At 36.7% G+C, this 15,378-nt stretch overlaps 1 protein-coding gene across 4 annotated transcripts in view; it reads right to left on the reverse strand.

The window, feature by feature from the left end:
• Window positions 1–10,340: 10,340 nt before the first annotated feature.
• pps (protein partner of snf) overlaps window positions 10,341–15,378 on the reverse strand; it is a 32,659-nt gene continuing 27,621 nt past the window's right edge. For all 4 annotated transcript variants that reach the window (XM_090179008.1, XM_090179005.1, XM_090179006.1 and 1 more), the window contains one exon: window positions 10,341–14,747. In XM_090179008.1, the coding sequence (XP_090035134.1) occupies window positions 10,838–14,747 (3,910 nt within the window). In that variant the 3' untranslated portion in view covers window positions 10,341–10,837. The remainder of the gene's footprint in view (window positions 14,748–15,378) is intronic.

The raw sequence follows: 15,378 nt of genomic DNA on the forward strand, positions 1-15,378 counted from the left end.
CCCCAGATTTCGATTAATTTTAGTAGTCAAAGTATTTATTTTAGTAGTCAAATGCCGTGTATAGTGCCTTATGTCCAACCCTGTACTTGACGCCAATTAAATTTAGCAAATAGTTCCTTATCAAAACGTAAATAATTTCTATCTGCCACGTATACCGGCGTCCAGCGCTCCCGTATTAGCTTTTTTAAGTCAAAAACATAGGTAATATCAGAATTAGATTAGGAGAAGGTACTACAGAGCCAAAAATGCTGGAAGCGCAAATGCCTTACAAAAGCGTGGGGGGTAAGTTACTTTCTCGTTTAAAATTCGACCCCCTCGAAAGGAAAGAAGATTCTAACGAATTTCGTATCTACTATTCTCCACCACCCTCCCGCTTTTCGGCTTTCCGTTGCCACGCAACTCGTTTTGAAATTTTTAATGTTTAGGCTTAGTTTCTCTTTTCGGTTTAATAGTCGCACGCCAGATTTCCCGCCCGGTACTGATGAATCCCAAATTGGACGAAACCGGTCTACCGTTGGAATTTCTGGCTAATTTATTTAATTTAACTTAGTTTTGCACTAATAGGGTTTAGCTTTTTTATCCCTTTTCTTAATGGACTTATCTACTTTTTCGCTAATTTTTTTATCCTTTGCTATATCGTACGTTGTACAAGGCTTAGTTATTAAGTGTTGTTAGCATGGAAGGGTGGTTCAGGGATTACACCTATTTACTTAATTTACAGATATGTAAAGCTTTGGGGTGGCGGAGTGGTTAGCACTTTCGCCTCAAACCAAGAGGAGCCGGGTTCGATCCCAACTTGTGGCACTGGTTGAAAACTCGGAACAACTCCTTCCGCGTGGAGTTTGCAAGTTCTCTCCCCACTGCACAGTGTTTTGAAATCGACTTTTTAGTGACAAAATTAAAAATAAACTCAATATAATAAATGTATATATATTTTAAATTGTTGTTTTAAGTTGTATCCGAAAATATAAATTATATTTCGCTACCTGCCACCAGAGGGCCATACGTTCCCTACATGGAATTCCATAGAAATACTTTTTGCAAAGCGTGTATACAGGGTCTTTTTTTTTGCTCGGAAAAGTGTTTTTTTTCAAAAACTATTTATAGTACCGATTTCAAATTTGGAAGGTCAATTCTCTATACCGAGGGACATCAGTTTGAGAAATTTGAGCGTTTTCGGTAATGTTTTTCACCAATTTTGAAAAATTATTTTTCGACCACTAGGTGCGAGATAAAAAATTTCTATTATAAAGTTGTAGGCCGTCATCGAAAACCCTTAAAAATTGTTCACTCGACGAAAAACAACTTATTTATCAGTGAAAATTCGAGCTTGAAAAATTTACAAGTTGGTGAAGCCAAATTACGATTGTTTGAAACGATAATTGAAAAGGGAACAAGTCTAATACAAACGTAGTAGAGTTTTCACACTTGAAAAAATGTACATGCAGATATTTTATTCACATAAATTTTTACAAAACATTTTCAATAATATCACCATTGGCTGCAACACAGGTTTGTGCGCGGACAATTAAGTTCTCAAACGCTTTCTCTACCATTTCTGGTGTGACGTCTCGGCAAGCACTGATTATTCGTCTAATGAGTTCCTCCCTAGTTTCAATGGGCGTGGCGTATACCTTTGCTTTAACGAATCCCCAGAGAAAATAATCCAGCGGTGTTAGGTCAGGTGACCTTGCTGGCCAATGCACTGGACCATTTCTCCCTATCCACCTTTCAGGAAACTCGTTGTTGAGGTGCTCAGTTACTTGCCGGGACAAATGCGGAGGGGCGCCATCTTGCTGAAACCACAACTGACGTCTTTCAGCCAATGGAAGGTCGTCGATTGCGTCACTCAGTTCGTTCTGTAGAAAATGTAAATACCTTTGGCCGTTGAGGTTCGTCGGCAGGAACAAGGGACCAATCAAACGGTTTCCAACAAGTCCAACCCAAACATTGACCCGTTCAAATTGAACCTGGTGATGATATTCAAAACCCCAATGTGGGTTGATGTCAGACCAAAGATGGCTGTTTTGATGATTAAAGGGCCCATCTCTAGAAAATGACGCTTCGTCGGAGAACAAAACATGGCGCAAAAATTGTCTATCTTCTTGGACAGCATTTAGTAACCAGTTGCTAAATTCATAACGTCTTTGATGGTCTCCGTCAATTAGTCCTTGGTGGAGCGTAGCTCTGTATGGGTGATAGCGATTCTTACGAAGAATTTTCCACACACGATTTGCAGAACAACCCAAATCAGCAGCGGCGTTAGCGCATCTGTGACGAGGATATGCCACAAAGTACGCGAGTACATTGTTCTCGAAGTCTAAATCCGGTTGACCCAATCCGCGAAACCTAGGTTGCAAGTTACCAAATTGATTGAAATCGTGAATTGCTCGTCTTACTGTATTTACAGATGGTGCTCCATTTGGATGTCTTTCTGCGAAGATTTCAGTCACTCTTCTAAGGTTTTGCGCTGCTTCTCCATAGTAAATGGCAACTATCTCGGTACGCTCAGCTACTGAATAACGAGGCATTGTTCGAAATATTATCAAACACTGATAATAATCTCCCAAAGTTTTCCTTTAAATACCCAATGCATGTTTAGGATTGACCTATAGCCTCGTGTTTTTTAAATCCGGTCGTTTTTTTAACCAAAGTTTCAACTGGATTAGGTAATTCGGTTTCAATTATCGTTTCAAACAATCGTAATTTGGCTTCACCAACTTGTAAATTTTTCAAGCTCGAATTTTCACTGATAAATAAGTTGTTTTTCGTCGAGTGAACAATTTTTAAGGGTTTTCGATGACGGCCTACAACTTTATAATAGAATTTTTTTATCTCGCACCTAGTGGTCGAAAAATAATTTTTCAAAATTGGTGAAAAACATTACCGAAAACGCTCAAATTTCTCAAACTGATGTCCCCCGGTATAGAGAATTGACCTTCCAAATTTGAAATCGGTACTATAAATAGTTTTTGAAAAAAAAACACTTTTCCGAGCAAAAAAAAAGACCCTGTATAACTATGTTATACATAAATTTAAAATTTGGTAAAATTCGGCTTTTTCTAAAGACCTTTTATCCAAAAGTTGCAAGTTGTTGCAAAATAGTTCATTACTGTCTTGTAGCTAGGGGTTTCTCCTTCGTAGTAGGTTTTTTAGTAACGAAAAGGCAAACAAGATGTGCAGAGACACCATGAATTAGCTATTTCAAGAAATATTTTTCAACGTTATAAAACTTGATATATCTTAAAAACTTGGAGGTCATTGGTGCTCGGGTTTTTTGCAAGCTATCCTACGGGAACGGTTCTACAAGACAGTAATGAAATATTTTGCAACAACTTGCAACTTTTGGATAAAAAGCCTTTAGAAAAAGCCGTATTTTGGTCAAAATTGGCCCTTTGATTGCATTTTACAAAAGATCTGTTCAACCGAATTTTACCAAATTTTAAATTTATGTATAACATAGGTCTATACACGGTTTGGAAAAAGAAATTCTATGGAATTCCATGTAGGGAACGTTTGGCCCTCTGGTGGCAGGTAGCGAAATATAATTTATATTTTCGAATACAACTTATAACAACAATTTAAAATATATATACATTTATTATATTGAGTTTATTTTTAATTTTGTCACTAAAAAGTCTATTTCGAAACACTGTGCACTGGTTTAAGGGGTTTTCCCCTGAGTTCTTCGGTTTCCCCTTCCATAAAAACTTATAGAGATTAACGGTAATAGTTAGTGTAGGGAGCTGTTGGCTCGCGTGGCATGCAGGGCTTGTCACCACAGTCCTACGCGTTGTAACCCGGCCACCTGAATTAAAGGCTTTAAAAGTCGCTAGATGACTTAGGCCTAAGGTGGTGCCTTGGGTATTAGCCTAGTTGATTATTATATAAAAAAAAAATTATATATTTAAAAAAAAACGTAAGTTTATTTGTTCAGTCAAGAACCGCGTTATTTAAAACGTATGATTCAATATTCTATACAATTTTTATTTATCTTTAATGCCAAAATTCCTAAATACAAATTAACCTACTTCATAATTTAATTCTTCATGATAATTAGAATTGATCATTTTTGGAATATCACAAACTAATGTTGTAACTACCACTGATTCTGTAAAGTTGGATATACTCTTCGTTTTACGCTGTTTCCTCAAATCTATTCATCAGCTTCCAAAATCCGACACTTGGATGAAATAGAAATAACGTCCAAAGGAAAATCGTTAATTTTGCGTAACGTTTTTGTCAAATGAGTATTTTTGTTAACGGTGATGATAGAGCGTACACAGCGCGTTCAAGAAGCTATTGTTCTTTCGTAGAACCGGAAATATAACCAACAGGTTCGGGACATTATATCCCACGATTGTACTCTATCCTAGAACGAAAGACGTAAAAATAAATGAAGGAAGAGATGTTACTGCGCCGGCTATGCAGCAAACTACCTTCTAGCTGCTAGTAAGTTCAGGGGCGTACCGAAGAGAGTACGTTTGGGGGGGAGGTAAGTGAAATTTGCCAAGTAAAAACCAAAGTTTGTCAAGTCGTCTAAGTTTGGATTGTTACGGTAGATTTCAATTTAAATGTTTCATTAAAATTATAATCGGTGGCGCCATCCGCTGTTAGCGGCGGGAACTATATACTATACAATTGAATTAATGATACTAATGTACTTTGGAAGTTATAGATGGCGCCACCCGTATTATAATGATAGAGTTGACGGCTGAGTGCGCCGACTGAAAACCACGATAACCGAACGCGCCTATGTCATTCTAGCGGTACTATTCCCAAATCAATGGCAAAAACGGTTCGGCGTCTAGTTATATTGAGTGAAGCATTTGCGTACTCTCTTTATATATAAAGTGAGATACACGAAGAAGAAAACAGAGGTTGAACGATCATCAAACCCGCTTATTATTTTCTCGTTGTGTATCCCGCTGTAGTAAAAAATAGATACATTTCATCCTGACGAATACTAGTTGTTGTTTAACTGAACTGCTTTGAATAACTGTAATTATTCATACCCAAATATAACATAAACAATTCAAACACTTATTACTGAAATATTAACGTAAGAATAACCGACACTGTATCACACCATATGATCACACGTTATCTTTACCCAACGCAACTTTAGGAATATTGGCTTGTGAAATTTTCACTTTCCTAAAGAATATCACTATAATTTTCACGACTTACCTAATTTACCCTAAGTAAAAAAAACTGTAACATCTCCTATAGAAATTAAAACTATTTTTATAAATTTTATACAGATTGCCAAATTTAACGTAGAAAATGAACACTGAAATAATAACGAACAACCGATATTCTCTATCACGCGTCTATCTGCCTTTCAATTTTATAAGGTGCTGTAGGAAAAATGACTATTTAAAAAGCTTTTACCACAAGGCTGAACTAAAGTTCCGACACACTAGCTGCCTATCTTAGAAATCAAGTCTTGTAAGTTATACATAAGGAGAAGCAACATAGTTAATCTCAAACATAGTTAATGACTTTAGGGAAGTAAATTGCTGGGAAATTCTAAATGATTTGTTTACTATCGATTTAGGAGTTTTTTTTAATTAACGAACACGTTTCATAATTTTCATTTTGCCAAGTCCACCTCGATTTGCCAACTCTACAAAACTTTGGGGGGGGGGGAGCCTCCCCCCTGCCCCCCCCCGAAAGGTACGTCCCGGAGTAAGTTAACGAATGGCTGTGAATGAAAGTAGGTTAAACTAGGTTTCATAAGACTGGTGTTATTCCCGAGAAAATGAAAAGGGCGTATATGGCACGCCATCCAGGTCAAAATTAGAAAATGAAATAAAAATAATTTGTTGTGATAAAAAAATAGTGGGAGAAATATTTGCGTTCCTGTTAAAAAAAATATTTTAGTATGCAAAAAAATATTTTGGTACGCACAAAAATATTTTGGTATGCAAATAAAATACTTTGGTATGCAAATAAAATACTTTGGTATGCAAAAAAATATTTTTTTACGCACAAAAATATTTTGGTATGCAAATAAAATACTTTGGTATGCAAAAAATATTTTGCACGACGTAATGTAAAAAAATCAATGAAAAGTACTGAAATTACCATATGTGGCGTTTGTGGCAAAGAAAAGTAATCATTGATCACTTATTCTATAAAAGGACTAAAGATCGTGAGAACTTTGAAAGTAACTGATAGTTGAACACCCGACGCAATCGAATCAAACCCCGGTGACGTTTTTGTCTGGCCCCAAGCGCGAGAAGGAGAAAAGGCGTTCAACTATTCTACAAAAGGATTACAATTGAGATTTAGATTGAAAACAACTGAAATTTAACCATTTCAGGCAACTTTAATTGTAAATAGGCCAGCCAAAAATTGCATAGAGGGGGGCGCGATCGACAATGTATATGGTGGGATCGCGGTAAGCTGAGAACTGTCCCGGTAAATCTCGTGATTTAGGGGCTTTTATGCTTCCGTGCCAGCAAGTCTACGAATTTTGGGAATTGTCCGGACCACAAAGACACACACTTTAATTATCACCATCGTGGCGACGGATTAATTTTTAGCCTTGTGGAAGGCAGGGATTTGGTTTATAATTTACCTAGAGAGTAGCCCTTAATTAATTAACTTAATTTTACATTAGATGGCAAGGTTTTACTATGTGCTATGACCTCTGTAAATTACTTTTAGTTCTTATGTCACATAAGAATTAAAAGTAACTTATTTAAAAGTTCAAAGGTTATTTAAATTGAAGTTAATGTTAATTCTATTTACATTTTTATCAAAGTGGGATACAGTTTATCTATTCGGGGGTGACATTTATAGTCGATGGAGATATGAGAGAGTTTGAATTAATTAATTATTACTATCGAAAAAGGCAACATTAACATAAACAGTAAAACAAGATGGTAAGAACCAGTTACTTTTATGAGGTGAGGGTTAGAATCTGTAGCGTAGGGGAGAGGGAACGAAACATTATTATTATCAAAAATAAAGAAACAAAATATTGAACCACGTTGTGGTTAGCCCTGGTCTTACGATATTTAGTACTTTTATAGAATAAGTGATCCATGATTACTTTTCCTTCCCACTAACGCCATCTGTGATAATTTAAGTATTTTTCATTGAATTGTTTTACACAACGTCGTGCAGGTCAAAATTCGAAATAAAAATATATTCCTAGAAATTATTTTTTTCACACAAAACGAACAGGTCAAAATTAGAAATATAAAATAAAAATCGTAAAAATATTTTTACACGAAGCCAGCCAGGTCAAAATTAGAAATATATAAAATATAATTGTAGTATATTTTTACGTTGGCATTTAGTTTACTGCACGAATTTATTTTTTATTTTTTCATGAATTAGCAAATTTATTTTCATGAATTAGCAATTTTTTTCACGAATAGTATTTTTTACACGAAAAATATTTTTTACACGAAAAATATTTTTTTTCACAAAAATTGTTTTTTCACGAAAATTGTTTTTTCACGAAAAATATTTTTTTCACGAAAAATATTTCACAAAATTTTATGGCTGTTATCTATACGGCGCTATTGGAATTCTGTCCTTGACGGAAAAGAAACAAGCCGGCACGTCTTTCGATTTATTTTAAACGCGCCAATGCTGACGGCGTTTTTATAATACAGGAGGTACGGCGGGCTACCTATCCTCTTAGACAGTATCCTTGCTACATCCATGATTTTGCGATGTAAATTAGGCATGGCCGCACTGCTGCTACACTTATGGCGTCATATCGATAAAAATTCGAATTAGCTGATAAAATGTTTGGGATAATGTTTTTAAAGTTTAAACCTTGCTGTTGCCTAGACAACGGGGTTCAAATACTAGAGCCTAGTGGCAAGAATTGTCGAATTAAAATACCAGAAATTAATTTAAGAAATTTCGCGTGCACAGGCCATTACAATAACTTAGGCAACGGTGACATATTTACAAAACGTGTTAATGCAAGGAAGTAAAAGTTAGGAGTGTATACTTTGGAGTGGGAATGAAGCTGAAAACCGAGAAAGATTGCTAAAAGGTAGACTAATGAGAACTTCGAAAACTGGCGGAGAGAAGGCCAGCAGGCTTATTGATTTTTTGTTTTTTGTCACTCGACAGAGACGCTACTGCCATCTACCTACATTTAAATGAAAAAGCAAAAGTAAAAACCAGAAAGTGGGTGCATCGCCTATTATTTTACTCGCTCTATCTCAATAGCATCAATTAGGAAATCTTTATCACTTACAGGCTTTTAGTAATTATGTCACTTTAGTCATAAGTAACATAATACCACAAAGTATGAAAATTATAAAAATTAGCACCGGACTGATTTTCTGGCATACTTTTCCCAGTAGCATAAGTTAATAAGGCATGATACACTTATGCCAGTAGCAGAATTAGATATAATTCTGCAAGTAGGGATATATATAATTTAGACACACGTGACTAAACATAGCAACAATTGACGGCTTTTAAAATTAATTTTGCGCGCGAAAATAACCCGCTGTTTTGGGCAAAAAAGCAGGTAAATGAGACTGAACGCCCAATACATTTGGTAGTGTCGTACGTAAGAACGTTCTCTCAAATTCGACCAATAGGGACTTGACGGCATGACATAGATAATACGTCACCCATTTTTACCATTGGGAAAACATCATGGCGGCCATAGCCAAAAGTACAGCGCGTCGTCATGTACGGAATTAATTTGGGTTGCTTACAAATCAGTTATCTTGGGCTTTGACTGTACAAAATTTTCTCCCCTTGACGAATTTCAGGCCAAGCTACTTTTAAAAACTGATTAATGACGAAACGCAGTAGGCCAGGTAGTCCACTGCCTACCTTAAAATTTTGAGGGGCCCAAAATCACCCTAAAAGGGGCCCCAAATTAATCTAGAAAGGGTCTCAAAATTGTCCCAAGAGATAAAATTATTTATAAATAACAATGAAACAATTGTCGATAATGTATTTAGAAATTTTTTAGGTATCTCCTAGTAAATAAAACCAGTTCTGTTATATTTGGACTCGTTTTACTGTTGTTAGAACTTTTTTGTTCGTCATGTACATCACTACTTTATTTTATTGAAGCATTTCGTGGAGAAAAGGGGGTCCCGGGTCGGGGGCCCATTTATTTGGTTTGCCTACCCTCGCGAAAATTCCTGGCGCCACCACTGACGAAACGGTTGAAAGACCTTACTTTTAATAGAACTTATATCGTGGTACTTCATCAAAATGCGGTATGAAGTCATATAGGCTTCATGCGTGGTTTAAATTTTGGTTATAAGCATCGCCGCCTACCGACCGAGTTTTAAATGGAATATATGAAAGCTTTCTGATAGTTTAAAATTATCTCTCCACAACAGCTGAAAGTTTCAACCGAAAAAAATAGAAATTCTTCACATATTATAGTTGAAGGATTGTAAGGAAGATGGCGCTATATTTCCTAAGCACGAAGCCAATTGACTTTTGGTGAAAAGGAGTACGAACTTAATCAAAAAATTGACTGCTATTACGGGTTAAGACTTATTTTTAACGTAACTAGCGCCATTCACCCACAGCTTCTCTTGAACAGAATGGCAGAAATGTGAAATTCTTCGATCCACCATAAACATGGCAGTTCAAAGTCCACTTTAAACCTAACCATTACCGTATCATTAACTTATGCCACTACCTACTATATAGATTTTTATACTTTATACCAACCTGTACTAAGTCTATTTTTGGCAAATGTATGCCATTGTTTCAATTTTAATTGGTTTTATTAAAAATAAGACCTTCTGAACCATTTTCTCATTTATGTTATATTTCAACTGTGCCTTCGTACCAATTTATAACTGAACTCACTCCTTATGCTTTTTCCCCATTTAGCAGTAATAAGAGTGGAAATTCCAGGGCCCCAGAGGTCCTATAAAATCCTATATTTTTAGCAAAATCCCTAAAAAAGACTTAGTTATATTGCTAGATTTAGCTTTAGGATAAATTCCTATACAAAGTCTAGTCTATACTTTTGTTATTGTTAACATGGTTAGCTACTAGTATATTTTTGTGATAAAATGGTTGAAGTTTCTAATTTTTAAGTGAAAATCAGATTTATTTAACTAAATATACTGTTCTTAAATGTATTAATTTAGTAAATGAACTAGCATATATAGGCCTATAAAATCATATAACTTTGGAAAAATAGTCCTATAAAGTCCTATATTTTAGATATATATATATATATATTTCTAAAAATATAGCACATAATTTATCAGCACAAGCTACTCTTACTCGGTTTAATATTTTCAGGTGGAATTATACAATTTCTTTTAAAACTACTAGGCTTTTATTATTTAGCATTACACAAAAGAATACCAGTTTTTGAAATGAGATGACAAATTTAACTAAAAACATCAATAGATTGTTTTTATATCAATGATAGTGTTTATATGTGATAAGTGGATCTTCATAATGAATAAAACAACTGTATTTACAAATTTCAAATTACATGTACACAGGTAAGTAAATTTTAGAAATTAAATTTTAAAGAGTGAATAATAGCCTAAAATTTTGCTTTTCTAAATATTTTACATATTTCGATTAATTTTAACTTTTATGTTATGGAACGAAAGCTTACAGCAATATTCCAGTGATGCCATTTTTTATTAATTTACACAAACAATTTATAACATTTCCTTTAGTAGTCCACTCAAACGCAACAATATGTTTTCATTGGGTTTAAGATAGGAAAGCTTTTCGTCTACTTCAACACCATCTGACATTTAAAATCCTTTTAGTACTTGCTGTACGTTAAGTTTTCGGGAAAAATGAATGCCACGTGGAACAGGTATTTTCACAGTTAAATATCATGAGGCTATGATTTTCGTTTTGATGAATTGTCCCAAAAATTTTGTCTGCGTCTAAACCGGTCTTTACCACCATTGTATCGTCGGAAACGTTTCCAGTTATCTCGTCTACCTTTATCCCTACTTCTGTCACGGCTATAATCCCTACTTCTACTACGGTCACGACTCTTGGCTCTACTACGTTCTCGACTTCTACTACGGTCTCTACTGCGATCTCGACTCCTACTTCTATTGGATGAATGGCTTCTTTCCCTACTTCTACTACGCTCAAAGCTTGGACTTTTTCCCCTAGATTTATCCACACTATTACTCCTGTCTCTACTATGCCCTCGACTTCTTCCCCGAGTTCTATCATGACTCCTGCTTCGATCCCTACTGCATGAGTGACTCTTACTTCTTTCACGACTACGTTCACGGCTATTACTACGATGTTGGCTACTACTTCTTTCTCTACTTTCTCTTCTTATCTTGGTTTCATCTTCAGCACTTTCAGGGGAGCCCTCTTTATTTTTGTCTCTGCTGGAGTCTTGCTCAGCGCTTCTATCTCTTGATCTAGTTCGCTCTGCGCTTCTATCTCTTGATCTAGTTCGCTCTGCGCTTCTATCTCTTGATCTAGTTCGCTCTGCGCTTCTATCTCTTGATCTAGTTCGCTCTGCGCTTCTATCTCTTGATCTAGTTCGCTCTGCGCTTCTATCTCTTGATCTAGTTCGCTCTGCGCTTCTATCTCTTGATCTAGTTCGCTCTGCGCTTCTATCTCTTGATCTAGTTCGCTCTGCGCTTCTATCTCTTGATCTAGTTCGCTCTGCGCTTCTATCTCTTGATCTAGTTCGCTCTGCGCTTCTATCTCTTGATCTATTTCTACTTCTGGAATGGGAGTCTCTATCCCAATCTCTTCGATTATAGTCACTATAATGTCCTCTATCATTATTCCACCTTGGATTTGGTCCATTCCACCTTTGCCTTGGAGGTCTCCAAGGAGCTCTCTGATTTCCAAGTGGGGGCATTCTTGGACGATATTGTTGGGATTGCTGAGGGTTTTGTTGCGTAAGGTGTTGTGTTCCAGTGTTCTGTTGCGGTTGGGTCTGTGACTGTGGAATCTGAGGGTGGGTTGTTGGATGTTGCTGTTGGTTGGGATTTTGCTGTAATGGCTGATGAGGATTTTGTTGCGAAGGTGTATGTGGCTGCGGAAGGGGGTGAGAATGTGTAGTTTGTGGCGGATGAGAATGCTGTTGGTGGTGATGTGGCGGCTGCTGATGTGGATGCTGGTGAGGTTGCTGTGGTTGGTAGGGATATTGCTGCTGTGCTCGCGGCATAGGCTGTTGAGGATGAGTGGAAATATGCTGTTGCGAATGATACTGAGACTGTGAATGATAATGTTGATTCTGTGACCAACTATTTGGTCCCGGTGGATGTATATTTGCCATAGATCCTGGTGCTCTATTCCACTGAGAGTTCTGAGTCATATAGTACGGGTTTGAAGGATGTTGGTTATAAAAAGTTGACTGCACTGAATAGCCAGATTGAGAGGGATAGCTAATTGATTGATAATGATGATGTGGTAAAGCCGTTGGAATAACTTTATCTTTTGATTGAAGTTCATCTGTTTCAACTCCAGGTGGTGGTGGTTCAGTAAATCCTGAAGCAGGCCATGTATTTACCGGTACAGAATGGGGTGGTTGATGAGAAGCGTGGGTCACTGGTAATGGAATTGATTGCACTTTTAATGCTGTGGCAGGTTTAGGTGGTGGTATAGGAATTGACTGAAGAGCAGAGTCAACAGTTTTTTCAATTGTTTGATCATTCTTTGGAACTGATTTTTCCGATTGAAATGGTTTGACCATTCGTGTAGTATTTGATTTGGGCATTGAAGTTGGTTGCAGAATTTGTGAACTTATCCCAACCTTAGTAGGTGGCACCGGTATTGTATGCAGAGGTGGGGTTAAATTAGATTGTAAGGAGCTTGATTTAGGGCCTGTATCAATTAACTTGTTAACCTGAGTTTGTGGGTTAGAAGTAAGCGTTGTAGATTGAGAAGAGCTCAAATTTACCAGAGCACATTGACTAACTCTCTCTGATACACTGGTATAACTAGATGCAGGAGCCGTAACTGGGCTCCATACAGATGCAGTTTTGTTTTCAGTAATGGTTGCTGATATTAAAGACGAAGTTGAAGTTGACAAAACATTAATAGGGGTAAAATTAGGTTTAGTGGTGGGAGGAGTAAATGTATTGCGTTCAGGAGTGGTTGTTGGAGAGGTTGAAGAAAGGGAAACAGTTTCAGATGATGGGATTGGAGCAGCTTCACATTTTTTAGTAGTAGTAGGTGGCGGTGGTGGTGGAGGCGGTGGTGGTAGAGGCGGTGTAAGAGACCTCTCTGGTACTGGTAATTTTGACAATATTGGTGGTAAATCTCCTATCTTTGACTTTTTGAGCGGTTCAGGTTCTACAATAGGGGAATTGTTGCATGGCAGCGTTGGTGCTTTAAGTCTTTTGATAGTAAAATGAATGCCTGCTTTTGAAGTAGTTGCATGAATGCCTGCTTTTGAAGTAGTTGCATGAATGCCTGCTTTTGAAGGAGATGCATGAATGCCTGCTTTTAAAGGAGATGCATGAATGCCTGCTTTTAAAGGAGTTGCTTGAATGCCTGCTTTTAAAGGAGTTGCTTGAATGCCTGCTTTTAAAGGAGTTGCTTGAATGCCTGCTTTTAAAGGAGTTGCTTGAATGCCTGCTTTTAAAGGAGTTGCTTGAATGCCTGCTTTTAAAGGAGTTACGGATGCAACAGTTGAAGCTGTTATAACAGGTGGAGCTACTGGTACTCCTGTTTTTAATTTTGATGATTGCATATCCTTTGTAGTCAAACTATTATTGAAGGATGATTTCCCGGATATGACACTGGAAATGTCTGCAACAGATGCAGAGACTACTGTGTTTACAATGCTTGGTGTTGTAATTAATGGCTTATTTTGTGGTATTAAAAATGAGGGAATCGGAGAGCCACCTTTCCGGGATTCAATATCAGATGTTACTGATGAGTGTGTTTTTGCTGAAGGTATCAAAGGTGGATTGATAACTTTTGGGGTATCATCTGATAAAAATGGAATTACAGTTCCCAAGGAACCCAGAATTCCAGAAAACGGGGAAGATTTATGCTCTTCTAAATTTTCAGTTGGGTCTTTTACAACTGGAATAGCATGTTGTGCTTTTTCTTCGACAGCTGATAATGGGTGGCCAGTGGCAGGTTTTCCACGGATGTTATTTAATATACTTTGAAGCATATCAGGAATTTGAATATCTTGCAAATTTGCAGATAAGTTGCCTGAGCTATCTAAAACCCTCGAACTCTTTTTTAAATTTTCTACCAATGGTGGAGGTGTCAATGAACCAACTGCAGGTGAGTCAGTTGCAGTTGATAGTATACGAGACACATTTCCTACCAAAGAGCGATTTATTTGTTCCTTTTGGTGCTCTACTTCCCTAGTTAGTTCAGCTAAAAGTTTCTTCTGAGTCTCTAGATCAGTGTTTGCTGTAATGGCAGCGCTTGCCACTGAAGTGAGAAGACTAGTTGCACTAGCTGATGGTAATGATGATTTTGTTTGCAAAATTGGTAAAAGGGATCGAATATCCAACCCAGGCTTGGAATTTTCAAGATCTTCATTGTCTTCAGGGTCATAAGGTTTATCATCCTCATCTGTCAGTTTCGGAATTTTTTCTAAAGGTGGGGTATACGAGGGCTCATAAGGTTCGTCATCAGCTGAGACTTTTACTCTTTTACTAAGTGATTTTTCTGCTTTACGAGTTGTAGGTTGATACGCAGAAGTTGAATTACTACTGTCTACCGTGGTACTCTGACATGGCAATGCATCCAGCGGTGGAGTATATGATGGCTCATATGGTTCAACTTTATCTGAGGTTTTAGACCTAAAAATGAAAAATTTAATTTACTAATAAACACAGAAAAGTGCAAATTGACTGAAGATTAAATGTAATGATTTATTTAATTTATATTTAAATTTTGAATAGGTGATACTGAACTCATAAGACTCGTTAAAGCTTGTTATGTTTTAGAGGGAAATGGCTTGTGCAATGCCAATTTTGTGCATGCACTGAAAATGAAGAAAGAACTGAGCACACAATAAATTTAACAATACAACAAGAAATAAACAAATCACATGACCCACATTTTTTATTGAATCTTATTTAAATTTATCCATTATTTATTTAATTAGCATTAATTGACATTGAATAAGTAGGTGCCCTGGGTATTAGCCCATCAGTAACCATTGCAACCGCGGGAAGTAGTTTGTGCCTACAATAGTTGGTTTTTGTCTTTTGCTGAGTAGCGCTGTGGGTAGGACGTCTAGGGCAGTGGTAAAATAAAATGGAGCAGATTTTATAGCAATTCATATTGACACCGAAACAAAAAGCATTTAAATGTACTTGGTAGTAAAATGTCAGTATCTTTTATCTTAATTTGTTTCAACTTTCCTAAATTTAGAAACGTTTGGCCATTCCCATGCAAAAAAATTGATACTGGCACAGTAAGCTTTAG

Source organism: Leiobunum rupestre, chromosome 6 (assembly GCF_980474605.1).
Source record: "Leiobunum rupestre chromosome 6, qqLeiRupe1.1.hap1, whole genome shotgun sequence".
In the NCBI taxonomy this organism is placed as follows: Eukaryota; Metazoa; Arthropoda; class Arachnida; order Opiliones; family Sclerosomatidae; genus Leiobunum; species Leiobunum rupestre.